This window comes from Magnolia sinica, chromosome 15 (assembly GCF_029962835.1).
Source record: "Magnolia sinica isolate HGM2019 chromosome 15, MsV1, whole genome shotgun sequence".
Taxonomy (NCBI): Eukaryota; Viridiplantae; Streptophyta; class Magnoliopsida; order Magnoliales; family Magnoliaceae; genus Magnolia; species Magnolia sinica.
The window spans coordinates 1,662,229-1,689,947 of NC_080587.1; the positions used below are offsets into that span (position 1 = coordinate 1,662,229).

A 27,719-nucleotide genomic window follows, 5' to 3' on the forward strand; every position below is an offset into this window, starting at 1 on the left:
ATCGTAATACCTAATCTCTAAACTACAGAATCCTTTTCTAGAGCAATTTTTTTTTTTTTTTTAAAAACCATAAAATGTTCATAGTATTGAAGGTTTTGCAGATGTTCCAACATGCCAAACAAAAGTAGAGTAGCATACTATTTTATTACTGTTCAACAGTATCCGAGCAGAGGGGAGGACAGATGCATGGATCTTAGTCAGACCGATCATCGTACCCTGTCCCATTAGCCAGGGGGCCAGTTCATTTGCCGCCCACCAAGAAGATGGATGTGAAGATGATACACAGATTGGCCTGCAAAGATCATTGACAATTACCAAAAGAGCATATGCAAGAAAACCCAAGAGGCTCTCTAGTTGAGCTAAGGAATGGGAAAAATACATACACCCGTTGGGTCCATCATTGATGACAATCCGAAAGCCTTCTTCGAGCCCCTCCTGTTTAGCAACAATATCCCTCTAGTTTTTGGGATAAAGCCATAAAATGATCTTTAAAAATGGATGAACGGAATGGATGAAATACATACCTCCTGTTTAGCAACAATCTTGGCAGTGTACAAGAGGTAGCCCAGAATCTCACAGTGCCTCTCCTCTGCCTGTGGACAAATGAATCAAGGTATTAGTAAGTGGCGTAGTGACAAGTTTGCTGAGGTCGTTTCAACAATTGGGTCTGGGCCCCAGCATAACCAAACGCTGCACAACTCACATAACTCTATATACTTTTATGGACAAATTGATGGTTTAAAGCATCTCTATCAAGATGAGCTTATTTGTGAGAAATTTCTAAATCAATTACTATGATTTTTGGTGCATTCAAATCCTCCTCTATTCCTGTTTACTTCGGATTCAAAATCAGGCCTGTGCTACATTACATATAAAAAGGCAACCATGAGTGAGGAAAATACCTTAGAGAGTCCAGTTAATCCATCCTTCACTTTCGGGATGATTAAGATATGTGTGGGAGCTTGGGGATTTATATCCCTGAATGCAAGAGCCTGAAAAACAATGCCCACCACAAGCCATAGAGACAAGAAGACAAGTCAGAGTTTTGTTCTTTTTAATGAATATTCAGACAGCAGTAACAATTCCCAAATGAAGAATCATAGAGTCAAAAACATCAACTTGTAACATCAGTCAACTCAATGCAAGCAGGAATGGGTTTACAAGGAAAAACAAAAAACAAAATAGTACTGACTCGGCAAGATCTCTAATCCCGCAAAGACACAAAATGCAAAACCCATGAAGTCACGCAAAGACACAGAAAGGAAAAAGATAAAAGAAAAAGAAAGAAAGAATGGAAGTTCATCTTCATAACTGGTATGGTTTTAAGACTCATCTGAGTCGCCTGGGATTTGGACAAGTTGACTCAATTTGGTGGTACCTGATCCAGTTCGATACCATGAGTCGCACCCCTGAGTCACCCCAACTCGGTGAGTCGGACTGACTCAGGCGTCAACTCAGGTGAGTCACAACTTGACTCAGGGCCAAATGAGTCAGTCTGAGTCTCCGGGTCTTAAAATCTTCATAAATGGCTGTTTTACAATATTCAGCAAAACAGAAAATAGGATAAATCAGTGGACAGCTATATGTTTTGCACTTAGTGGATGCATGTAGCAATTTGATATATACTGCAATAAGGTCAATCTCTATGACAATTCCGATTCCAAACCCAGTAATCACATGAGCACAAGCAGAAATGAGCTATGGTGACCAACAAGTATTACCCTATGCCACTGCACTTTTGAAAGTCCAAGCCCTAATCACAGGGACTAGAAATAAATAACACCTTTGCAGCCTTGAGCATGATATAAAGGTTTGGCCAAAAAGGTCAGGTTCCTTCCAATTCAATCAACTTGACAGCATCTTTTATTCTCATTTCAAGGTAGCAATTCTAATAACTGGCCAGTCTTTCTTTTGAATCTCTGACATCCATTGGTTCACTTTGGGAGCTTTGGAAAACTCACACACACTTCTACATGTGGATACACAATTCCAACTTGGCACTTCTGTACAACATCCAAGCCCTGCATAAGATGGACAGTCTAATCTACTCATCAGGGAGGCCATTCATGTCTAATGAATAAATACTGTATACTTGGCTTTCTTTTTCCAAACCATCCATTGCTTTAGCACATGTTTAGCCCCTGATAAGTGGACTGGCTGACTTAAGGGCCATGACATCAACAAGGTGGGGGTCCACCTTATGCATGGCTCACGTCCCACACATGAGCCAGTTTAGCATGAGTGGCCACGAGTCATTGAACTTTCTCCAAGAAATCGTGAAAATTCTCATTTCAAATCTTGTAACACAGCTTTTCAACCAGCTATTCAGTAGTGTTGTGCACTTACAAAGGCAGCATGAGCAGAGATTGAGTGTTTTAGAGATGAGGATGTTGAGATGGATGTGTTGAAAGACTCGGCAGGATTGAATTAAGAATGAGTTCAGCCGAAACAGCCCAGTAAGTAGTCCCAATGAAAGATAAAAGAGGAACTTGAGATGGTTCGTTCATGAGCATCTAAGACCAAACACAGTCCAAAAGTAGGGAAACTTTGATTCAAGTAAAAGGGCCTGAAACGAGGATGAGAGGAAGACCCAAAAGGTCTTGGAGTCAGGGCCTTAAAAAAAGTAGTGGAAAAACATGACTCATAAAGCCAACCCCAATAGGAGGGAGAAGGCTTCGATAATGATAATCACAATTATCATGAAATGGCTACTTCCGATGAAGGAATCCTCAACTTCCACTTAAATTTGACTAAATCCCATTAACTTCAACTGATAAGATGCTATTTTAACTTTTACACAATCATAGTTTGACTAAAATGATTTTAACTTTGAGGATATGGTCCTTGATAGAGTAGAATGACAGACAGGATTCGTGTAGCTGACACCAATTAGGTGAGACAAGGCTTGGATGACGACGACGATGATGATACAATCATGGACAAACTGGAATATAATCAGCCGTCAAGCTTGAATCCTACCGGCTTTTGAAGAACCTATAATAAACATTTTGGTAGGATGCTACTCTTTCAAAGGTATAACCAAAACCATTTATTTTGAGCTTAGGAGCTAACTGGGTTAATATTTGAAATAAACAGGAACATATGTCTACTCTGTCATTGCAAATCGATGACAATGAGGGCACCCCCAAAAAAAAAGAAAAAAAAAAAGAAAAAAAAAAAAGGAAAGAAAAAAGATCAATTGCATGCATTCAACAAGAAGTGCTGCAAATTATTACCTGTGGTAAAAGAACCAAGGAAAATTTAACCTGAAAGCAAGCATTACCTTATCATCTTCATAAACCACATTGCTTGGGATCTCTTTCTTAATAATTTTGTCAAATCTGCATAGAAAAATTTAGGCCAATCACTAAATCCTGTATCGATGCATTGCGAGATGAACAACTTCCTATCTTAATAGTCATTATTTCCACCAGTTCAGGGGAGGAAAAAACAGGTAATTGATTATTGCTGGATTTAGGAATCTTCTGAACCTAGACATATTTAAGGTTGCAGATCATGGTAAAAACGGTAAAACTGGCAGAGATCAATATGGATAACAATATGTTCCAGTGTTCATGAAAAAACAGAAACCAGGCAAATGAAGACACCATCGTTATATTGTACCAAGTGAAGTTAAGGGAGATTGCATTTCTCCAGGTTGCAAACAGAAGCACATTATGTTCAGAGACCCTATAGATCAGATCATGCCAATAACTGCCATAATGACTGGATTTGTAGAGAATAGCCAACATGACCAAGTCGAATAAAAGGATTCTCAGTCTCTAACAAAAGCAAAGGTCTGAGTCCCTGAGACAAATGCCAGGGGCAATTATGCCCTTCAAAGACGAAGATAAGAGAAGGTCCAATAAAACCAGCCTTCTAAAACTGGAACGGGACTGGACGGTTGGACCGGTGTGCACTGGAACTAGCGATCAAATCAGGTTGGGTTGCTATAAACCGGGTCGGTTAAGTGGACACCTTTTCTTTCTTGTCTAAGTACATCAACCAAAGCTCAAACTCAAGACTTCCACTTGAAATTAAACACTCAAACCACTACACTGACAGGAGATTAGTAGATTACTCTTACAATTCCTTATACTCAGATAAAGCATATCTCCAGGCTGAAATAGGCCAGAGCTGGTCTTATTGCGCCCTTTTTCTTAATTTAACATTTTTAACATTGAATGACACCCTCACAGAAAAGGGATTTCACTTTGAAATTCCCTTCCTTACAAACGTGAGAAAACTAGACAAGACAGCCACTGCACAACTCCATATTCTCCTTGATCTAGTCTGCCAATCCCCATGGATATGTTCCCGAGGTATTCTAACAAAAAATAGTATCCAAATAGTCACCCTCAACCATGTCACAACAAACATATGCATGTTTCTGACACCCCAAAAGATTTCAATAACCTATATATAAAACTGCAGAAGCCTACCTCTTTTCCGGTACTTGTTGAAAAGAGGGGATTCTTATCCATAATGGCAATCAGCCATTCAATTCGCCAACTGCAAATGCTTGCTTAACTTCTCCACATAAATGTTATTTTACTCTTTGGCCATGTTTAGAAGCCATGGATTCCATGCCCAACAGCAGAAAAGGAAAATTGGTTTTCCTTTGACATGACGATTTTTGTTGTTTGGATAGCAAAGAAAATGATGGATTCCACCAAGCAATCATTACAAATTTCCATAATTTGGAGGCTTGGCACATGAAAATAGGTCGATATTGTTAGAAGAATATGAGATTTTCACTTGCTAACCAAACAAGTACTTAAAATTGGAATCCATGTTTCAATAGTTCTCATGAAAATCATCATTGGATAACTATTGTTATTTAAAAAAAAAAAAAAACTTCTATTTCGTTGGATTCTAGGTATCCAAACATGACCTTATGGGGACTTTAGGTGCACTATCAAATTGAACAACAATTATTAGTTTGATAAATGAGAATTAGCAAATTATAATTCATCGAGCATTCGCATTAAGGGACTAGGCTCCAAATATCAATTGTGCTACTTGCATGATGCAGGACAATTAACCACTTGCTCTAAAAGCTCGAATTGATAAAGCATGATGAATTAATCCCTTTATCTCATAGCCTAGGCCCCAAATCCAAGGGTTAGCTCCTCGGCCGAACCCTCCTTGTGAGCCCCAAGTCCATGGGTACCACCCTCTCATGGGCCCCAAATCCATGGGCTCCACCCTATACGAGCCACCCGCCTCACACGGGCCCCAAATCCATAGCTTATGCGGGTCACCCACCTCGAGTGTGCCCCTGCATCCCACAGGCCACCCCACTCGAGCCCGGTGTGAAAATGCCCATGCATTAATCACCCCCGGTGAGGAGTCTCGAGCACGAGACCTCCCGCTCTGATACCAATTTGATGCAGGGCAATTAACCACTTGCTCTAAAAGCTCGAACTGATAAAGCATAATGAATTATTCCCTTTATCTCATAGCTCAGGCCTCAAATCCATGGGTTAGGTCCTCGGCTGAACCCTCCTCGTAGGCCCCAAGTCCATGGGTTTCGCCCTCTCGTGGGCTCCATATCCATGGGTTCCGCCCTATATGAGCCACCTGCCTCACACAAGCCCCAAATCTATGGGTTATGTGTGCCACCTACCCTGAGTGTGCCCCTGCATCCCACAAGCTACCCCACTCGAGCTCGGTGTGAAAATGCCCCTGCATCATTGTAAGTTGGACTTGAAAGGACCATGACTACATTTTGAGGGTTACTTGTCTTTGTCGCTTTCTATTGATACAATTAAATGATTTCAATTCAATTCACTTGTGGATCCAAACACGCATTGATGCTCCACATGTCCAAAATTGTAAAACAACATCACAACTTCGTATCCGCGAAATTGCATCTACTCATCTTCTATCTTCCTTCTTTCTAAGACCCAAGAAATTTTTTTACTATACCTTTTTTGAAGAATGAAAAATGAATGAATAGGTTAAAAAAAAAAAACTTTTCACGAAACAAAAAACCACCTAAATAATGAGATGAAGAGATCATCTGATTTTTTTTTCCATTTCATGTTGTGGATACTCATGACATTGCCCCTTACAAACTTTGTTTCCATTCACGCACTAAAGATCACCATACAAGCAGACAAAGATATCATTTTCCGTAGTGAAAGAGGTGCTATATGTTCCAAATGCATATAGTGTCCCAATGTGCCCGGTCCACACAAATGGAGCCAATATTTAGCTGATCCTGATCATTTGACCGGATGATCCTCACTGTAGAGGGCATTTGGTCCAAAAGCCTCCCAGATTTCGACATCCTATCCACCCAATTATTGTCATTAACTACAGAGTAATTGATCTATTTTGTCTCAACCATCCATTCCACCAAGGATCGAAAATCAACTGGGTTGTATCACCCCATTTTGGGCCTGTATCGGGGAAACGGCCGTATTATTTCTGGATGAAACCAGTTCATATGATACATACCCTGTGGACCCCATGAAGGGAGACATGCCTTTTTTTTTTTTTTGAAAGATAACGCACCATTGAAGCCCAGAGGCCAAAGAAACAAACAAAAGGGAAAGAAAAAACTAAAATACAGCAGCCCAAAGGCACCCAAACACCTCAGCCAGATAAACTAGAAGACTGCTCTCTCACAAGATACATTGCCCTACTTGACCCCAATTGGAGAGGTGCTTTTATTACAGAAGCAACAATCATTTCTTATGGCCCATATAGCCCATGGAATGGTCAAGAGCGAGAGATCCCAACTGGAAAGCTTGGAACTCTTCCTTTCGACAGCCAGGATCTAAAAAGTTCGATTGAGGCCAGCATCACCCAAAGGATTCCAAATGATTACATGATGCTGAACCAGATCACCCTAAAAAACTGACAGTGAATAAATAAATGGTACACTGTCTCAGCTTCTTCATAGGATAGCAAACAAGCGTTTTGGAGGACCATGCCTTTTTGGAGGACCATCCCTCCAATAGATAAAAAATTTGCTTTTCTAGGGGGAGAGTTTCCTCTCCATCCGTTCTATGACTCTATCCCAGATATGTTTGGGGGTTTTACCAAAGCAAGGGGGAGACCGAAGTACAAGGATGGAAAAGCAGCCATCCAACACATGCAAATGATATCTAATTTCTCGAAATTAAATCAAGTGTGTGGTGGGATTACAATGGTGGGTGAGTTGGAAGTGACGCTGCACGTTCTTGTGATTGCTTCACCTACATCATCGCTTGGTAATGCAAACCCCAAAAGGGGATGCAAATAAATCAAAGAAAAGAAGAAAGAGATTGTGAGAAAGAGCCCAACAATCCTCTAGCTGAATACTAGAGACTACAAAAAACCCCTCCTCCAAATCTTCTACCGAATAAAACAAAAGAAAGAAATATGAAAACTGAATTTTTATTCCATAATCATAATAATAATGCATTACACCTCCATAACATAGCCTTGTGGGCATAAAACAAAAAAGAGAAGCCCTAATATTATGAAATGACTAAATTGCAACTAAATCCCGCCACTACCATATGGGCCTTATCTAAATGTGCCACATCTCACCTAAATGGCTGGGAATTGCATGATCTTGGGATTATTTGAAGGCTTACTCAGTAGACTATCGAACATGACCAATCTCGTGTCATTCGGACATTGTTGGTATCCCAAAAGTAGCCCGCCACGAAAGTGAAAAAAATGCACGAGAAATTAACTAAATCATGACTCAATCTCAGTATAAAGACTAATTTTAAAGAAATAGACCATCTTCCCATGTGGGCCCCATGGAGACACGCATGCCAGTGATATCTAATTTCTCGAAATGAAATGTGAGAGAGAGATTACATGGTAGGAGAATCGGATGGAACGGCAGCAAGAGCTGCTTCCTTCTCGGAAGCCATTGAAGGATGAGAAGCGAGATGAGATGCCAAAACCCTAATCCTGCTGCTGCTGCTGCTACCCTTTTTATCTTCTTCCCCTTCTCTCATGCTCTGGATTCTGCTCTTCCTTTATTTTGTTTTCTTTTCCTTCAATATCCCTGCCCTTTTTAGCGGAGAATAGAAAGTGTGCCTGTAATCGGAAGGGTAATTTCGTCAAAAGGTTCTTTAGCGTTGAACTGAGGCTTTCATGGCTCGTAATCCACGCCATTGGTGGTCTGCGTCCCACCGCGAGTATGGACCGTGTAACTGCGTGCACATGGGACGATTGGTCTGGATTTCACCTGTGGGGCCCACTACATTTTTTCAAGGGAAATAAGTATTACCGGTCCATGTCAGTTAATAAGAGGACAGCTTTTTTGAGTGCAGTTCATCATATGTGCAAAATGGGAGCGGATTAGGTGAGACCCCCAAGGTGGGTGGGACCCCTGACTGTGGGGCTCACAGTAATGTATGTGCCTTAAATCCACACAGTCCAACCATTTTAAAAGCTTATTTTATGGCATCAGCCAAAAAATAAAGCATGCCCAAATCTTAGTTGGACCACATCATAGGAAACAGTCGTGATTGAATATCCTCCATTAAAAACTTCACAGAGTCCAAGGGAATATTTATTTGCCATCCAACCTATTGATAAGGTCACAAACACCTGCACGAAGAGACCACACAAATATATCTTGATCCAAAGCTTTTGTGCCCCACAAGAATATTTTAATGGTCATTACTGGTTTCCTTTACCATGGTCCATCTGGGTTACCTAGTCCGCCCTTAGTATGATATCTTGTAATGTTTATGTGATATCAAATCTGTTCATTAGTTGTGCTAACTCATTTTAAGATGTGTGCTCAAAAATAAGAAAGATTCCAAACCAAGGTACTATAACGGATGGGCCAACTATGATGTATGTATCATATTCGTTCATTCCTCCCTCTTAATTTAAGACATGAATTGGTCTTGAACCTGAGCCTAAGCGTAGGATAGACCCAAAAGTCAAGCAAGTGGGGATAAAACTGCCTAATGTTGAAACCTTCTCCGTGCTAACCATCATATATACATGCCGCTGGTCCTACATGATATGAATTTGATCTTTATAGAGGAAAAGTACAAGTATCAAACACGGTGGGATTAGAAGGAATTAGGTGGGATGGAATTCAAAAAATATAATTATTACCCATTGTAGGAATTGTCCCTTGTTGCAGTGGGATAAGATTAATTTTATGCTTTGTTGGTAATACGGTGTTATATTGAATGGATATATCCACCATCATTTGGAATTATTGAGAATAACACACATGTGTTATATCTAAATTGTTTATTTGTTTTTTAATCTTATTTTATGGCATGGGCCTACAAATGAGGCAGATCCAAAACTTATGTGGCCCCAAAGAAGTTTTCAACGGTAAGTATTCAATCCCCATTGCTTTCTATGGTGGGGTCCACTTGAGCTTTAGATTTACCTGATTTTTTGGCCCATACTCTAAAATAATCTCAAAAAATGGGTGGACAGTGTAGACATAGTCTACACATCATGGTGGGACCTACACATCTTGCTAAAATTGAGTGATATTGGCATGTACCAATGCAATTCCATCTAATCTAATTTCAAGTTTTTCCATTCTTCCCAAACATGGAGTGTAATTGGCAAAGGATCATATGAATCCCATCCCACCTAATCCCACTGCCCAAACACCAAAATCTAGCTCTATTGGCAGATTGAGTGGAGATACCTCGTTTCAACACTTAGGTCTTGGCATTGATCCCATAGTGGGGGTGGCTAACATGGAGTGTGTGTACTGACATGGGTACGTCCTAACAAGCTAACCCAACAAAAAGAAGAAAGAAAAAGAAAAGGATCCACTTACACTCAGCTGCAATTTGGGCTAGTGGATGCCCACCATGATGTATATGCCTTTATATCTACACATTTTAGGACAATTCAAAAAATGAAACAAATACAAATCTTAAGTAGACCATACCATAGGAGTTAGTTGTGATTGAAACCCCATCATTAAAAAAATTCATAGCGGTCTTATGAATGTTTATTTGCATCCAGCTTGTTGATAATGTTACAGAGACCCTAATGAAGAAATTACACAAATATTAAATTGATCCAACACTTGTGGCCCATAAAAAGTTTTTAATGGTTGATTAGCACTGTATATTATGGTTCTCATGTGGTTTTTTATCATGAGGTAAGATGAGTTTTCAAAACGTACGGACAGCGTGGAATAAGGCATATGCATTACAGTGGGCCCCACAGTCAGGGATCCCACCCACATCGGTGGATCCGGGGATCTACTGAAGCCGCGCCCGGTTGCAAGGAAACCACCTGGCACAAAATAAATTTGACAGTTCCCAGCCGTCCATTCGTTCTCTTGTGGCAGCGTCGTCCACCTGATGGAAAGCTCATGTCTCTCACACGCTTTCCATATTGTCACACGTGCCTGCGCACGTAACTAGAAGCTCTGAAAAAGACCCTTCTCTCCCTCACGTGATCTCAGAAGAAACAAGCGAAGCCCTAAAATGGTATCTCTCTCACTAATCCATAGCATTTGATTTCTAATCGGAATAAAATCATAGATGAGTCTGATTATTCTGATATCAAGTTCATCTGATTCGGTTTCAATCTTCTTCAAATTCTTAAAAAAAAAAAAAAACAAAACAGATTTCTATGAAATTCCGATTTAGACAGAGCTTAGATCACCGATAAAATACAATGTGCGATCCATAGTTTGGAGGGGCTGGATAGCTTCACATGAGTGCCATATGCAAGGAGGATGAGTCACTAACAATTTCAAAATTGCAGTGAACTGTCGCTGGAGTTCAGCTCTAATACAGGAATAAACGGTTGTTTGCGACATTTTCATGCTTTAAGGCGCTGTTTGGATGCCTGGAATCCGAGAGTTCTACTGTTTTGTTTGCAGATTGACGTACCTTATGCAATGCAATGTGGAGAATGTGCTTGGAATCATTGTTGGGCACTGGATCACTGGAGGGAACATTTTCTCCCACAAACAACCCTTGTTCTCCCCTTTTGTTCTTTTTTATTCAATTGATTGCTGTTTTTCTTGTATATGCATGACTGTTTGATTTTTTATAGAGCCATAGCAACAGAGTCCAGTTTGGGTTTTTGCATGTTACCCTCCAGAGAAACCTAAAAACAGGGTTACATGCGACTGGGCATCTCTCCCTTTTGTAACAAGAGGAGACTTGTTCAACGACTTTGGGATAGAAAAACTAGGGGTATATGGCTACACTTATGTGCACACACATACACGTGTCAACATCTCTCATGTGGCCATCATGACTGATAATATCTCATACTAATAAGTGGTTCAACCTTTATGTTAATTTATCCAGATGGAAAATGACACAGTTGTGATGTACATAAAAAATCTGATTTAGTAACACATTTTCTTTTATCTAATGGTATGAGGATCTTTTTATATGTCTACACTTGTTACCTCATTTGAATTAGCTCGTTTTCATTCAATGGTGTTATACAAGAGTTATTAATTCTATTTTACATTTTACATCATCATGGTATATATGATATAATCTAGTGGTTAATTTATCTTGACAATTGTAGTGCTTTGATATTGTAGCATACTGACCATCTAATATATCTAACGAGTATGATTTATTAATTCATTTTTATCATATGGTGTGGGGTCAGTTTGTCCATCACCCATGATTATAATCTGATGATCGAGAGTTATTGAGCCACTCAATACACCTGGTCTTTATGTATCACTCAAGACCCTTGAAATACTTATAATTTTTAGTGAACATACTCCCACTGTTCTGATATGTGTGTGTCACCACTAGCTACATTTAACGATTATTGTATCTCAAACAATAAAGGGAATTATCATAATGATTACGTCACCCATAACATCGTTATCACATCAATGGAAATTGGTCATCACGGATTACATGTTGATGTATAATAAAGATATCGCAATACTAAAGAATTATAATATATAATCAAATATGATATGTACAGAATAATAACTAATATAATAAAATGTGCATTAATTGAAAATATTAGCAACCATTAAGTTACTTGTTGCTTGAGCATAAAGAACACCCAACGGTCCATCGACAGGACTACCTTTTGTGGATATTTCTAGACCCTTTACACTAGGATAAACACCGATTTAATATTATCCAGATTAAACCTCATTTTTTTAAAGATCATTAAATATAGCTAACTGATATATTTATAATAGATGTACTAATGGTCCAATGGTTGAGTGTTTGGATTTTAAAGTAGAAAACCCTCGACCCTCTCCCCCCTCTTAAACGGAGATGCACACTAGTTCGCGAGCACTTACATAGTAGCAAATGATAAAAAAGGTCTTAAACCCTTATTCATGTTACAGAGAGAGAGAGAGAGAGAGAGAGAGAGAGAGAGAGAGAGAGAGAGAGTCAATTCTAGGGTTTTTTTTTGCCCCATCCCCCCGAATCGAAGAAAGAAAAAAAGGGTTTACGGGGTTTTCTATGAATGAATCGGAGATTGATGGTTGAAAATCCGATTCAATCGGATATAAATGAATTTTGGAGGGTATATTTTTGTTTATTTTTAATGGAATTGGAGAGATTGATTGAGGGTTTCAATCATTCTCACCCTTCCTCATTTTTTTCCCTTTTAATGGAATCGAATAGGGGGAGATATCAAATCATCGACAAAGGTTTGAAGGACTCGACTGCCAACTTGTATTTCTGAGTCATTTGAGTCAGTGAGTCAACTCGACTACTAACAACTCTTTTATGAATTATTTGAGTCAATGAGTTGACTTGAGTGGTCAAATACTGAGTCGATGTCTAGACGAGTTTCTTGAAGGCTGAGATGAAACTAGTCAATTACTACTGTCCCTTTTATTTGTTTATTTTGGAACTTGAATTTTACTTGAGAACAAATTTTCTTTTTTAAAATGATTAATGTTTACCGACCTGTTTTATTGATAAAAAGTTGCAGGAATGAAGCCTATTAGACAAATCATTTTATAGTTTTGATTTAATTGAAGATTGACATACCTTATGTAGTGCAACGTGGTGAATGTGCTTGGAATCGCCGTTAAGTACTGGATTGCTGAAGGGAATGCTTTTTTTTCCCCACAAATGGTAATAGCAAAACACCCTTATTCTCCTCTCTTTCTATTATTTTATTATTATTTTTATTCATTTGATTGTTATTTTTCTTATATGTGCATCTCCATGGACGTCTAATTTTTATAGAGCCATAACATAGAGTCCGTTTTAGATTTTTGCCCGTTACTCCGTGGAGATACTTGAAAACGTGGTTATATGTGACCGAGTCTCTCTCCCTCTCTTGTGTTACGGGAAGAGACTTGTTTAACTACTTTGGGAAAGAAACTAGGATTGTGTGTTTACGTAAGTGGGGCCATATTTTATTGTGTAAGTGTGGTCACATGGCCTCAATTTTTCTCTCCCAAAGTTGTTGAATAAGTCTCCTTTCGCAACAAAAGGGAGAGAGACCCAATCACAAGTTTCTTCAGAGGGTAACATGCAAAAATCCAAAACGGACTCTGTTGCTATGACTTTATAAAAAATAAATAGCCATGGAGATGCACATATAAAAAAAACATCAATTAAAGGGATACAAAGAACAAAAAGGTAAGAATAAGGGTGTTTTGATGTTACTGTTTGTGGGAGAAAATGTTCTCTTTGGCGAACTTGTGCGGCGATTCTAAGCACATTCTCCACTTTGTGCTGCATAAGTTACGTTGATCTTCAATGGTAGTAGAGTTGTAAGGCGATCTATCTAGTGGGCTTCATTCGTGCAATTTAAAAAAAAATATAAAATAGGTCAATAATAATAATTATTTAATTTAATTAAATTTTCTTGTTCTCAAGTAACATTTGAGTTCCACTTGATCCAAAATAAATAAATAAAAGGGATAGTTGTAATTGACTCGTTTGATCTCGGTCATCGACAAACTCAACTGGACCTCAACTTTGCGTGACAATTTGAGTTGACTCACTGACTCAAATAACTAAGAAAAGACTTGTTAGCAGTCACGCCGACTCGCTAACTCAGAAAGATGCATTAGCAGTTGAGTCTATTTGTTGACTCAATTAACTCAAAGGAGACCCGTTGCTAGTCGAGTCGACTCACGGACTTAGATGAGAATCCTTTTAAAAAAAATAAAATAAATTGAAACGACTTAGTGTGGCTTAGATTGACTCGTCACCCAAATAAAAACTTGAAGAGATTAAAAAAAAGGACAATATTGATATCCGATTCGATCAAGTTCTTTTTTTTTTTCCCTAATTCACTCGGAGCGAAAAGAGGACAAAATAGTGATTTCCAATTCAATCGGAAATACTATATAAAAAAGAAACAAAGTTAAAATTGAAATAATTGATTCCTGAATCGATCCAAAAAAAAAAAAAAAATGAAACCTCAGGGCTTCGATCAGATCGAATAAAAAAGGGTGTAAACCCTTGGATCTCTTATTCGATTGATAAAGAGAGGGTGAACAGGACCCCCAAACCCTTGTCTCTGATTTGATAAGGAAAGAACCAAAAACCCAAAAACCTTTAATATTTGATTTGATTAAAAAGGGGGAGAAAAAGGGAGAATGGTGAGAATGATTGAAACTCTCTATCAATCTTTTCGATTTGATTGGAAATAAACAAAAATAAACCCCCCAATTAATCTTCAATTCCTTCGGATTTTTATTTATTTATTTTAAAAACCCGTAAAACCATCATGCTTTGATTTGATTGGAGAAGACTTTGAAAACTTTTTTTCTTTCTTTCTTTGATTTAAAAAGGGGTAAAAAAAGAAGAAGAAGAAAGAAAGATGAAACCTAGAATTGATCTCTCCCTCCTTCCCTCTCTATAACGTGAATGAGGGTTTAAGATTAATAGTCCAAGAGTGCACATGAACAAGTGTGCCTCTTTGTTTGAAAAAAAGGGGAAGCTGAAAGGATTTGAACCATCAAACCCTACTTAAACAATCAGACACAACCACTGAACCTTTTGTTATATTGAATCTATTTGACCTTTAAAAAGAAATGGGGTTTAATATGGATATTATTAAATTAGTATTTACTATCTACTCTAGTGTAGGAGGGTCTAGAAACCTCTACAAAAGATTGTTCTACATATGAACCGCTGGGTGTTTCCTACGCTCAAGCAGTAGGCAGGTTGCTAACGTTTTCGATTGACGTGCATTTTATGATATTAGTCATTATTCTGTGCATGTGATATTTGATTATATATTGTAAATGTGTGGTGTTGCAATATTTTTACAATAAATCAACATATAGTCTATGACGACCAATTTCCATTGATGTTATAATACTGTTATACGTGATATGACCATTATTATGATTCTCTTATTATTTAAGCTACAATAGATATTAATTATAGTTAGTGGTCACACACACACACACACACACACACACACACACACACACACTTAGATAGTGGGAGTGAGTTCACTAAAAATTATTAGTATCTCAAGGGTCTTGAGTGATATATAGAGACTGGGTATATCGGATGGTTAAATAAATATCTATCATTAGACTATAATTACGGGTGATGGGCAAAAAAGCCTTATACTATAAGATAAAAATGAATTAATGAATTTACTCATTATACATATTAGATGGTTAGTATGCTGCCATATCAAAGTATTACGATTGTCTAGATAAATTAGCCGATGGTTTATAACGCATATAATGTGATGATGTAAAATGTAAAATGGAGCTAATTGCGCATGTATGACATCATTGAATGAAAATGATCTAAATCAATCAAGGTAGCAAATGTAGTCACGGATGATGGAGAAAGGTTCTCATACAATTGGATAAAAGGAAAAGGTGTTACTGAATCAAATTTGTTACCTTTCTTGGGTACATCACAACTTTGTCATATAATTACTGTCTAGATAAATTAACCAATGGGTTGAACCACTTATTAGTGTGAGATATCATCGGCCATGATGGCCAAGTGGGAGACGTGACACATGAAGGGAGTGAAACCCGAATTTTAATCAAGGTTTTGCAAATAACTTCTTCAAGTCAGAGATAACCTCTAATGGAAGATGCTAGAGCCAAAGAACAGCCGGGCCTTAGGAAATCTTTGCACATCAGGAAGCCAAATCTAAAGTACTAACTAATTGTGTAGACACTGCACTACTTCCATAATGTGATGTATTTTAAAAGCATGATGTTGGGGAACCAAGTTCTTTCAAAGATAGAGGAGATGCTAAGTGAGTGGTTCCAATGTAGGAGGCATCTGCCTTGAAGAAGAATGACACATGGGATTTCGTTCCATTACTTGTAGGAGTGAAGTTGATTTCTTGCAAATGGGTGTACAAGATGAAGGGAAAGAGTGATGGTTCAGCAGAGACGTACAAGGTACTACTATTTTGTTGATGCTGCTTCCCATATTGGGTAAAAATGCAAACCTATAGCTGCAGAAGTAGGAATAATGTTGCTTCCCACTATGGTATAAGATTGATTATGAGGAGTGTTTAATCTCGTGGTGAAGGTGAGTACTCTTCGAGATCGTTTCATGCACCCAACAATCTCGGCATTTGTGGCAGATGGAAGTTACTTGGGAATACATTTCTTTATGGTGTTTTGTATAAAGAAATCTTCATGGAACATCTATATGGGTTCATAGTTAGAAGAACCCAAAGTGCTAGTGCGAGCTTGAAGGGCGTAGGTTTCAAGAGTTATGATCTATGAAGATTTCAAAATTTCCAGGATTTGGGCCATGGCATGTGTGCATCTGAGCTAGTCTATTTGTGAATAAAGTGTTCTTGGTTCTCTTATCATACATGGATGACCTTATCATAATGGGAGATGATTTGGGAGATTGTTGTGATCATTTCTCTCTTCGGTTCAAGATGGAAGGAGCTCAAGAAACTGAAGCACTTTCTTCACTTGAAAGTGGAGAAGGATGTGAAGGGGATCTTCTTGTGTTAGAGAAATGAGGCATACTTGTTAAGAAAGTTCAGGATAACGAACTGCAAATCAATTGCCGTGATAATGGTAGCAAATATGAAGTTGAGTCCAGATGTTGGAGATAAACTGGAGGATGTGCGTATGCATCGTTAGTTGGCGGGTAGCCTAATATACCTCATTACTGGCCACAAATGCATTTGCAGTTGTTTTCGTCACTCAGTATACACATTATTAGAGAAGCCTCAAATAGAAGCGATTTGTCAAATACTGAGATATAAGTGGTGCATTGTGAACCATTGACTCTAATATAATCAGCAGTTGCTCCTGTGCTGGTAGGGTTTTCCGATGCAGGATGGGGAAAAGATCCTTCCATTTGCAGATTGACCGACATTACACATTCAGTTTTGGAACTGGTATAGCCATGTAGTTTCTTGGTGCAATAAGAAACAGCCAGAGATACCAAGCAATTAAGAATGTTAGTGACTCGTGTAGTTGAACAGAGAGATTGGAAAAGAAAGTAGATTAGGCAGTGAAAGTCCATTGCGACAACTATAATGCAATTCATCTAGCAACAAATGCAGTATTCCATGTGGGGAAGCACCTGAAAGTGCACATCCATTGCATATGGGTAAGGTGTTATGTGGAGATATTGACCTTGTGTCTCTATCTCTATCTATTGGACAATAGCTTGTTGACATATTGGCGAAAGTTCATATATATATATATATATATTTGGGTGTTTGTAAGTTCGTTATTGGTGGAGGATGATGAAGTATTAGTTTATATTGTTTTATTGTAAGCATAAGGTGTACTCTCAAGCATGAGGATGTGTTTGTTTTGTTTAGAATGAGTCTAGACCTTCTAGTATGAGATCTATGTAAGGTGTTCGTGCTATTTACCCCTATATTATGTGTCATGTAATGAGAGCATGGCTTTCCTATATAAGGGGCCTAGCACTTCTTGTATTATCATCCTAATGAATGGATGGCTTTCTTATAAAGGGCCTAGCACCTCTTGTATTATCATCCAAATGAATGGATGAATGATGGTTCTCTCTACAAGATCAAATCTTTTGACATTAAGATAATTGACTTCTTCTCTCCTACTTAATAAAGAATTATTATCTAAACCATAATTTAGAGTTTTACTGCTCTTTCGAAGCATACATTGAAAACACATTGATCGGTCTTTCTTAACTATCCAATTTTGCCTATAGACCCTTTTCTTTTTAACCATGATGGGCAGCGCTTGAATGGTGAGGATTGATTAATCAATGTGACTTGTGTTAGTCGTGATGTATTGTATGTGTTGCTAAGACTCCCTTGGTAGTGCACAAACTCACTCCATAATCTAGCCACAGTACTACATGTAAGTAGAAGTTTTGATTTTTTGAAAATTTACTTTATAATTTGTAGAAAAAAATGTTGTAAAGATGGTTGGTAGAAAGTCTAAAATGCTTTATATTGTTATCAGAATAGACTTGTTTGATTCTGATATGAGGATGTGTCTATTTTTCAATTAAGCTTTGATATGAGGATTCTGGTTTGCTAATGCATACCAGTCGTAGTGAGATAGGAACATAAATGTGCTATGTGATGAATGTTACCCATGCAAATTAGCATGGGTTACTAGTTGGGAAGCATGCTAAAACTTAAACATGTGTGCAAGAATGCCGTTCTTTTACTTTTAGGAGAAGATGAATTCTCATTGCGAGAACCTGTCGGCAGATGCCTAACACAAGTGCCCACATGTTCCCAAGTGGTGCATGTGTATAGCATCGGAGCCGTTGATTAAACAGTATCCATTTCTTTTCTAAATGTTACATGTGGCCCGCCTGATGAGTGGGTCAGCTTATCTTTTGTCCAGGGCATCTACAGGGTGTAGCCTCCTGATGAGCAGCTGTATCTTGTAAACACGGGCCATTTTGGCATGTTTGATACAATCGCACGTGGCTTGTTAGCAGTGTTCTTCTATTCAAGAGCTTTGCTAATCCCACACGTGGCTATGAGTCAGCTAATGCACACTCCACCACATATGCCAGCCTGGCACACTGATGCAGTATCCAAGCCATCCATCAGAAGGGTACCACTGTGTAGATTCCCTATCCCAATAATCAGGTTGGTCCACTAGTCGTCCACTAGTTAGGTGGGCCATAATTAACTGAACAAATTTAAAGGTGAAAAATCAGCCAAAGTTTTCTAGCACGTCCACTTATGTCTAATATCATAGCCCCCCACTTATTCCCTATCCCTGCATGCCACCATATATGCCAGGGTGGCATGCAGGGATATTTCACCTGCATGCCACCCTGGCATTTATGGTGGCATGCGCATTGGCTGACTTGTACATGCGTGTGCCTATGGTTTAACTGAGATATGATCCATGATAGAGAGGAATGGCTGAACAGGATTTGTAATTAGTTGGGATGGGGTTAGATGATGATGATGCCACCCTGGCATATGCGGTGGCACATGCATTAGCTGACTTCTACATGTGTGTGGGCTTAATAGAAAACGATCGAAGAGTGTATTGAGTTTTTCTTTATTATGTGATATTCTGTTATTTTGATAGTTGTTTATTTTGTGCTGTTGTCTAGGGGAGGGTTGTTGGCAATATCTATAGGGTCCTCGAATCGGCTTTAAGAGAACAAATGGATGGATTTATTAAATGTCCAGCATGCAATGGCAGCGGTATGACTTCGAATGCAACTGACCTTCTCTCTAAGAATTGCCATTCATTAAATGGTCGACCATGTTGGTTTTGTGAAGGGTAATGATCACATCCATTCATTTTCCTGTTTATTGGAGGATGATGCTTTTAATTAAGAGGAAATGCTATGGTGATTTGTGCAAATCACTCACTAGGGGCGATTTGGACTCCCATACGCTCACGTGTGCAATTACTAGTTTTATGACCGTCTCATGTGTACCTGAGTGTTGTAGAAAGCCGTACAACAAAAATCTCCGTGGGGCCCACTGTGATGTAAATGTTGAATTCATTCCATTCATCAGTTTCGCATACTCATTTTATGATGTCCTACTAGAAATCAGGCAGATCCAACATTCAAGTGGGCCGCACTACAAAAAATAGGGATATGGACACCCACCATTAAAACCTTCCCACCATTGCTTTGGATCAGGATTATATTTGTCCTTTCCTTTTGTTTGGGTTGGATTCACTTCATGAACGGCTTGGATTGCGTATAAACATCATAGCGAATGCGAGGAATGTTTTAATGGTGGCTATCTCCATCCCCATCTTTTCCTTTTGTGTGGCTCACTGTGTTGGACAAGCCTGATTTTTGTACTTACATCCTAAAATGGTCTGGAGTAACTGATGGATGATGTGGGTTTTGCATGGACATTGCATTGGACCTCACAGATTTTTTGTTGCATGCTCCACCTACAACGTGCGCCCTTGTATGCCAATGGCAGTGCATATTGCACTTAATGGATGATTTGCAAATCGCTTCATCATTTCTCTTTAATTAAAATACATCCTACTAAAAAACATTTTGTACTTGATTTCTACTTGTCTTTGTAGCCATAGTCTGTCAAAATGCATGTCCAGCATCATTTGATTGTTGGCTCCGGTGAACTTCTGTGGCATAGGCTTTCTTTTTCTTGTTTATCATTTGTATTCATAGATCAATCTCTGCTAAGCATACACACATGTAGCAGGCAGTAATCCACACTCCAGTGATGGGCCAGCGTGGCACATAGGTGCAATATCCAAGCCGTCCATCAGGGGGGTGCCACTACTTAGATGCCCTGGCACGAGAATTAGACTAATTCACTACTCAGGTGGACCACACTTCTTGAAACAAATGTGTGGCTGAATAAAATTTGTTTGAAATTTTCTTCTCCATTCAAATTGTTTTTTAACATGGCCTACCTGCTGATTGCACCAACTTGTTTTTGGGCCAGAACATCTAAACATTCGGGCTGATCTTATGGACAGCTTGGATATTGCACGTGTCCAACATGCTAGCACATGTGATGGCAGGTCGATGGTAAGCCTTGTAAACTTCTTGTGTGAGCTCAAGCAAAGCTCTCATTGCTCAGCCTGGAACATTTTTTTGAATGGTAATGGGTATAGGCAAGGGATTTTCTTCACTTAAATAATTAGAGACGTAGATGCTAATAATTCTCTATAATTTTTCTATTCGAGGATGCATTTGTATGCATTTTAGAATTAGTTGCTATAATTAGTTTAGTGGATGTGAGAATGACCAAATTGCAATACCTTCTTTGGCTTTCATATTTAAGGATTAGGCTTTAAAGTGCACTTGTTTACTTTCAGTTGGACTCGAAATGATCATGGCTGCTATTCAAGGGCTACTTAAAGTTGGGAAAGCTCCATCTTAAAACTCCGTATTTTAAAAAAGAACTCATGTAATTAGTTTAGCATTTACTAATCTGCACATTTCAAAAATCAGCTAAAAAGATCATTTTCTGGGTTATAACCGAATTAAACTCATTTTCCTTTTCTTGATTTTTTTTTTTTTAAAGTTAGTCGGTTGGGACTTGGGAGGGAGGGAAGGAGAAGCTCTGTATTTAATTTATTGATATGCATTATATTTTAATCTTATTCATATGCAATGTGTTGGAGATTCGGCCATGTGAAAGCACCTTAATCTGGATTGAAACAGGTAAGAGAAAACGAAAATCTAAGCAAACACATAGAGAACTCACAATTTTATGTGGAAAACCCTTGCGGGTAAAAACCATGGCACAAAGTGACGATCAATCTACTATTCAGAGAAGATTACAGAGATGGAGAGAACTTACAGCCCAAAACCCTAGCTCTCTATCTTGGAGGCTATTAAAAAAAAAAAACCAAAACCGTAACTCACTCTTAACCCCAATATAACTAACCCTAAAAGCCACCATTTCATGAGGGAAATGTCAGAAATACCCCTCTAAGGGTCTACTAACACTTGAGCCTTGTTAGCATGTGAAACATGGGTCATATGGGCTCAAAAAAGTGAATAGACCCAATAGTGATTTTGGTGTCACAATTTTAACACTGTATATACACATATGTTCATGTAGAACCATTTGGTCTATGGGTTGAAACCATATTAAACCTATAGTTTCCACCTTCCATATTTTGGCATTTCTGTTTCTTTGATCAAAATTTATGTTGTTTTTGAAGGATTGAAATCGAATTAAACCTGAACTTCTCCCATAACATTTTCCCTTTTATGTACAATGTTTTGCTATGGGGCTAGGGCCGAAACTTGGATTCAGGTTAACCCGAACCCGTTTGACCCAACCCAAGTCCTGGTCGGGTCGGGTCAGGTTTTTTAAGTCGATGAGCTACCATATGAAGAAGTCAATAGAGTTGCCTCGGTCATTGATAACCATTTCTTTTGCTTGGTGCAGTCGAGTGCTCCGGTTCTAAAAAGGGTCAGCGATGGATAGAAACGGAGCATACTCACTGATTGGTCAGCTAGCTCACGCAAATCCAAAGAAGTTATTGGATGAGCTACATGCAAGGAAATTGGCATGTGTGGTTCTAGCTGGGCCTTCGGCATCTAATAACCTTGCTTTTGCTTGCCACTGGTGTACCTCTCATAACTATTACCCATTTATTCCGGAATACTCTTTTTAGGAGAGACAATTTGGGTTTGGGTTTGGAAAACACCAACCCTATTTGAAATCGGGTTGGGTTCGGGTTGAGCAAATTCCCATTAGGTTAGGTCAGGTTGGGGATAATCACATGTATTTGGATCTTGTCAAGTATGGAGGAATTCGGGTTGACCCTCAACCTGACCCAACCCACTTGATTTGCAGCCCTATACAGGGTTACTCCCTCACACGACGAACACGAGGGAACATGAGTACTATTTGGTCAAGTTCTCTTTATGCAATGGAATCTTCACAATTCAATTTGGTATGCGTGCGTGCCTGTCGCTTTTCTTGCATTGGAAACATCTTTTAGTTTATAGAGAATAGACTCCGCCATTTGATGACCACACACTCTTTTGGTTCTGTTTATTTCATTTTCAGTTTGACTGGAATAGAACTGGTATGGGTTCTCCAAAATACATCGTTTTGTGTACGTTTATTGTATTTTACTGTTCATTTCTTTGGCGGAAAGTAGTGGCATTCCAGTCTTACATTTCTATCATGGTTTTTAGACAGAGACTCAGATGGACTTGCATGCCGAGTCATGGCTCGTCCGAGTTAGGGATGACTAGTGGTATGGAACTGGATCGCGTACTACCTAATCTGAATTGAGCCATGATTTCTAAAAAATTTAATGTCTCGCATTGAAGTTCTGAAATTGGCATGCCTGTTTTTTTATTTTTTATTTTTTTTATTTTTATTTTTTTATTTTTGTGTGTGTGTGTGTGTGTGATTTGTTTTTCTGTTTTCTTGCAGGCATGGAGTTCTGCCGCTAACTGGCCTCAGGGGATTTGTAGTTGTTAGAACAGCATCTTACTCACAAACCCATAATTGGCCACCAACCAGAACTGATGGATTCTCCTCCATTGTTTCATTCTCCAAGTCCTGTATTCATAAAATACATGATTGCACATCTATAAAATTTCGGCCGTGTTTGGGTGCAAAATGGTATCTGTTCAGCATTTCTGAGCATCCCTCTTGGCTCGCAGATGCTCGACATGGTGTGGTGCAACAAGCTGTTTATGCCAATGAAACAGAGTCCCAAGAGGAAGTGTTGTTTGGACATCACAAGCTGTTTAGAGCATTTCATTCGGCTGTTCTGCTGATTTCTTTGCTTGCTTCTGCAAGTTCAAGCCAGGCCGCAGATGCTCTAGTCAGTTCTTATAACCATTCGCCCGGCGCTGAAAGAATTGAGAATGCAGATAATGGATTTAACCAGTCAGATGCTGTATTTCAATTTGGTGAGGAGATTCATCATCTGGATTCTCGAAGTATCTTTTACTGCAAGTTGAGTTCGTTTCACTCTGCCATGCTTCAGGATCTCGCGTGTCACCAATCCACAGGGGCCTACATGCTAATTGGCCAATGATCAGAACCTTCCATGTTTTGAATTCTATTCTGCATGGTACACGTGAAAATTACGCCTGAACTGATGATTGGGACTCGATATCTGCAGATGGATTTAGAACAATGAGAAGGATGGATTTAGAACAATGAGAAGATTTTCAACGAAGCATCATTATGGTAGAATAGCTAATTTATAATAAAGAAAAAGTGGACAGTTAAAATCATCAGACTCTCGCACCATGTGAGCCCCAATGGATGGCGACACATGCTTGATCTTGAGTCGTGACGGTGGCGAAACGAACTCCTGCAAGTTCATGAATAAGTTTAAGAGTCCATTTTTAAGTAAATGTTGCTGACCTGATATACTGTTGGGTTTGCTCACAGCAATCAATCTCCAGACCCAACCAGTGGCCACATCCAGACCAAAAATCTCAGATTGGGGTGTTCATAACTTAATAATCCATGGCCCATTTTTGGACAGCGAAAAAGTCTGTAGCAATGGTCTGGGAAGGAAATTCTATATATAGGATGGTTAGCAAATGGCAACAAATAATTACTGCAGTTTTTGAGCATGGTCCGTCCATGAGTTGGCCTATCCATAGTTCAAAACTTGAAAACTCGACCTGACTCTATATACAGACAGGTTGGGCTGACCGAAAGACCCGACTTGACTTGACTCAACTCGATATTTCATAATTTAACAAAGAAGAGTTCAGGCCAAGGTGTTCCAAAAACCACTGTTACCATTATGATACGGGCCATAATGGCCGTTACGACCCTTTTTAATTTTTTGAAAAAACTGTTACATGACCGTTACGGGGCCTTTATGGCATGTGTGTGTGTGTGTGTTTTTTTTAAATAAATTATTTTAACGGCCGTTTCGACCTTGTAACACGTAAGGGTTATGACCGTTACTGTTACATAATGGCTGTTATGGCCGTTACATAACCGATTTTGAATACATTGGTTTAGGTTACAATAGTTATTAAGAATTGAATGAGTATAAAAATGTCCTTTTATGTAAAAAAAAGAAGAAGCATATGGTGAATCAATTATTGTCTATGTGCACGATTGGGAGGTCATCCGTTCTAGTCTCATGCTTCGCTTGAATTTCGCTTTTATTAAAAAGAAACTGCTGGGAGAGTCACTTGGCACTAGTCAAACTGAGTTGCATTGAGTCGATTGAGTTGGCAAGTGGACTCAATGAGTCTAACCAAGTCGTCACTGAATCTCACTCATCAGCGGGTTTCTTAGCAACTCGGTTGAAATCTTGTCGAGTCGAGTCACTGAGTTTTAGAATTATGGGTCTATCCATATTGGTTGGTCTGGATTGATCGACCTTTTTGACAATCTAATGGGCTATAGAGTTTTTCCCTGGTATCACTTGCTAAATAGATTGTTCTTTAGTTGTCTTCTCAGAGTTCAAGCACACTTGTTTCAGGGAAGGAACTTGGTAGCTGTAGGAAGCCATGCAGGCGCACCCAAAAACGTAGGAATCGTCTACGGGAGAAGGCGTTAGAAGAGGCAGAAGTCAGAGCAAGGAGCATACTCATGGGCTTAGTTCCGAGAGGACCTGAATCATATCACTAACCACAATAGCTGATGTTTCTCTTTTGGTGAGTGAATGCACAAGCCCGCATTGATGTACTTACATTGATGCATGTGTAAGTGCTTGTGTTCATGAATGCATTGATGTGTTACTCAAACACAGTTTTTTCATGCTTGCACGCATGCTTAGTCAAGCATTTGCATATGTGCACTAGGCGGAAGTGAATTGCCTGCAGCACCCGTCACCCAGGTATATCCCTGGCCAACTCAATTTCAGGCATTATTCCAAAAATGAGGCACATCCAAAGCTCAAGTAGACCACACCAAAGGAAACAATGCAGATAACAACACCTATTGTTGAAACCTTCTTGGGGCCATAGAAGTCTTGGATATGAAAACACATGTAAGCTTGATCCAAAACTTTCGTGGCCGATTTTTCAACGGTAGGTGTCCAACCCCCATTGCTTCCTGTAGTGTGGTCCACTTGAGCTTTGAATCTGCCTCATTTTTGGGCTGATGCCCTAAAATGAGCTGGCAAAATGGATGGACGATGTAGATATATCACATACATCATGGTGGGCCCCACATAGCCATGCCACTAGGGATATCCCTGGTGGCAGGTGCTGTGGGCAATCCACTTCCGCACTGGATCAGACCATTAGATAGCATGCACTGATGGCCCAACTCATCTGAGTCTACTTAGGTTTGGTTGGACCCATTGCAGTTTGACACTGCAAGTCACCTAGATGAGTTGAGTCACTCCTGACTCAGCCGAGTTGGGGTGATTCATCCTTGACTTGTGCGTGTCCCGTGTTGACTTGAAACTGGACAAGTTGGCCCGAATCACCGAGTCTTAAATCCATGGACCAAACACCACTGCCCATTTGCTCGAGTCACATCTGCAGCTGAATGTGTTTTATTTAGACTTCTTCTGAAGGTTGTAGCGACAAATCTTGTTCTGGACAATTCCTCGGAGATTTTCAAAAACTTAATGTTTTTCTCGACCGTAGAATCAGGGAATATCTCACTGAAAATAAAATATTAAAGAATATATTATAAATTAGTAAAGGATTTTAAAATTTAGAAAAACATAGCTATAAAATTATTTATTTTGAATAAATTTTGTGATAAAATCTCAAAATATTAAAAATGGTGAGACTTTTGAAAATATTGCGATCATTTGATCAAAATTTTGTTATACTGTTGTGAGATTTGTCACACAGCTAAAAGCACCCATAGATCCTCAGCACTCAAGCACACACTCTAACATAGATCTTAGTTGCATTTTAGACTTGAATTCCCCTCCCACTTCCTAGCTGTTTATTAATTGCTAATGTGTTGAAAATGATACTTTCTTGTTCTTGCACACATCTGTTGCAGCTTTCGCTTTGCCATCAAGTCGACGTTCTTTTGAGGGCTGTCCGAGGAGAGAAACTTAGCAACTAAAGTTCGTTTTTGTTCCCAAGCATGGTCTGCTTTGATGTGTGTGTGATATCTACTCTGTCCATCAACTGTGCCAGCTCCTGTTAGGACATGAGACTGAAACTCGGGTTGATTTGAAACTCAAGTGGGACACACAACAGGGAACAGCGGGAATTAGGACACCCACCTAGAATCTTTCTGGGGCCCATCAAAGTGATTACAATTAGGATGAAGGTAGAAACCAAATATAGGATTGATCAAGAACTTCTGTGAGCCCTAGAAAGGTTCCAACGATTTGCGTCTTCATCCCGACTGTTCTGTCTAGTGTCACCCACTTGAGTTTAGGATCAGCTTATTTTTGGGCTCACGCCCTAACATGATCTATCACAAATGATGGACGGAGTGGATGTCACACACATCATGGTGAACCCCACGGAGCATTTTGTTCCACGCCCTTGTAATCCGAGAGGTGGACATGTAAGTAGTGGCGAGTCGGCCTGTCATTGATCATGGTATTATATCATTATCTTAATTCGGAACAACGTCCATCTTATGGTGATGTTGGTTTCATCGGTTTGGTGTGGCAAGACAATGTGGATGATGATGGTTTCACTCATTGAGGCATGGGAAGGTGGCACGAATATTTTGAGAAGGGAGATCTGCATAAGATTGTTATGTTTGGTTGCACCAAATATCATGAAGATGAAATTTCATGATATTTGGTGCAACCAAATGCAGTTCTCCATTCCGATTGCTTGGAAATACCATCAACTTCTTTGCCATTTTCAATTCAATTGCATCCAAACACTACTCTAATTTGGTGCAAATATGATGAAATTTCATGATATTTGGTGCAACCAAATGCAGTTCTCCGTCCCGATTGCTTGGAAATACCATCAACTTCT

The 27,719-nt window shown here is 39.1% G+C and overlaps 2 protein-coding genes across 7 annotated transcripts; one reads left to right on the plus strand and one right to left on the minus strand.

Annotated features, from left to right (window-relative positions):
- Window positions 1–65: 65 nt before the first annotated feature.
- On the minus strand, window positions 66–8,017 carry LOC131226700 (14 kDa zinc-binding protein). Its single transcript, XM_058222337.1, has 6 exons — window positions 7,825–8,017; window positions 3,284–3,341; window positions 903–992; window positions 525–593; window positions 384–432; window positions 66–292 (listed from the first exon to the last, which is right to left on the minus strand). The coding sequence occupies exons 1-6, from the start codon at window positions 7,965–7,967 to the stop codon at window positions 225–227; spliced, it is 477 nt and encodes a 158-aa protein (XP_058078320.1). The 5' UTR covers window positions 7,968–8,017; the 3' UTR covers window positions 66–224.
- A 2,262-nt stretch (window positions 8,018–10,279) lies between these two features.
- On the plus strand, window positions 10,280–27,343 carry LOC131227370 (uncharacterized). Of its 6 annotated transcripts, XM_058223155.1 has the most exons (6): window positions 16,011–16,312; window positions 19,461–19,633; window positions 23,254–23,738; window positions 24,229–24,345; window positions 25,286–25,460; window positions 26,773–27,343. In XM_058223155.1, exons 1-5 carry the CDS (start codon window positions 16,274–16,276, stop codon window positions 25,432–25,434), a joined length of 963 nt encoding a protein of 320 aa, XP_058079138.1. In that variant the 5' UTR covers window positions 16,011–16,273; the 3' UTR covers window positions 25,435–25,460; window positions 26,773–27,343. The 6 variants fall into 6 exon arrangements, 4 of the variants coding, with proteins under 4 accessions (XP_058079139.1, XP_058079137.1, XP_058079138.1 ...); XM_058223156.1 differs by lacking the exons at window positions 16,011–16,312; window positions 26,773–27,343 and adding an exon at window positions 10,280–10,442 and having other exon boundaries at window positions 25,286–25,563; XR_009162230.1 differs by lacking the exons at window positions 16,011–16,312; window positions 24,229–24,345; window positions 26,773–27,343 and adding exons at window positions 10,285–10,442; window positions 23,010–23,071 and having other exon boundaries at window positions 25,286–25,563.
- Window positions 27,344–27,719: the final 376 nt, after the last annotated feature.

Bases quoted from the DNA above. Each gene is read 5' to 3' on its own strand.
- LOC131226700 (XM_058222337.1), bottom strand. From the start codon at position 7,967: ATGAGAGAAGGGGAAGAAGATAAAAAGGGTAGCAGCAGCAGCAGCAGG. The intron at 993-3,283 runs GTAATGCTTGCT...ATTGTTTTTCAG, and splicing joins TGGTTTATGAAGATGATAAG to GCTCTTGCATTCAGGGATAT. The intron at 433-524 runs GTATGTATTTCA...GCTAAACAGGAG, and splicing joins AGATTGTTGCTAAACAGGAG to GGGCTCGAAGAAGGCTTTCG.
- LOC131227370 (XM_058223154.1), top strand. From the start codon at position 16,274: ATGAAGGGAAAGAGTGATGGTTCAGCAGAGACGTACAAG. The intron at 16,313-19,460 runs GTACTACTATTT...GCTGTTGTCTAG, and splicing joins GTTCAGCAGAGACGTACAAG to GGGAGGGTTGTTGGCAATAT. The intron at 24,346-25,285 runs GTCTGGGAAGGA...CACTTGTTTCAG, and splicing joins CGAAAAAGTCTGTAGCAATG to GGAAGGAACTTGGTAGCTGT.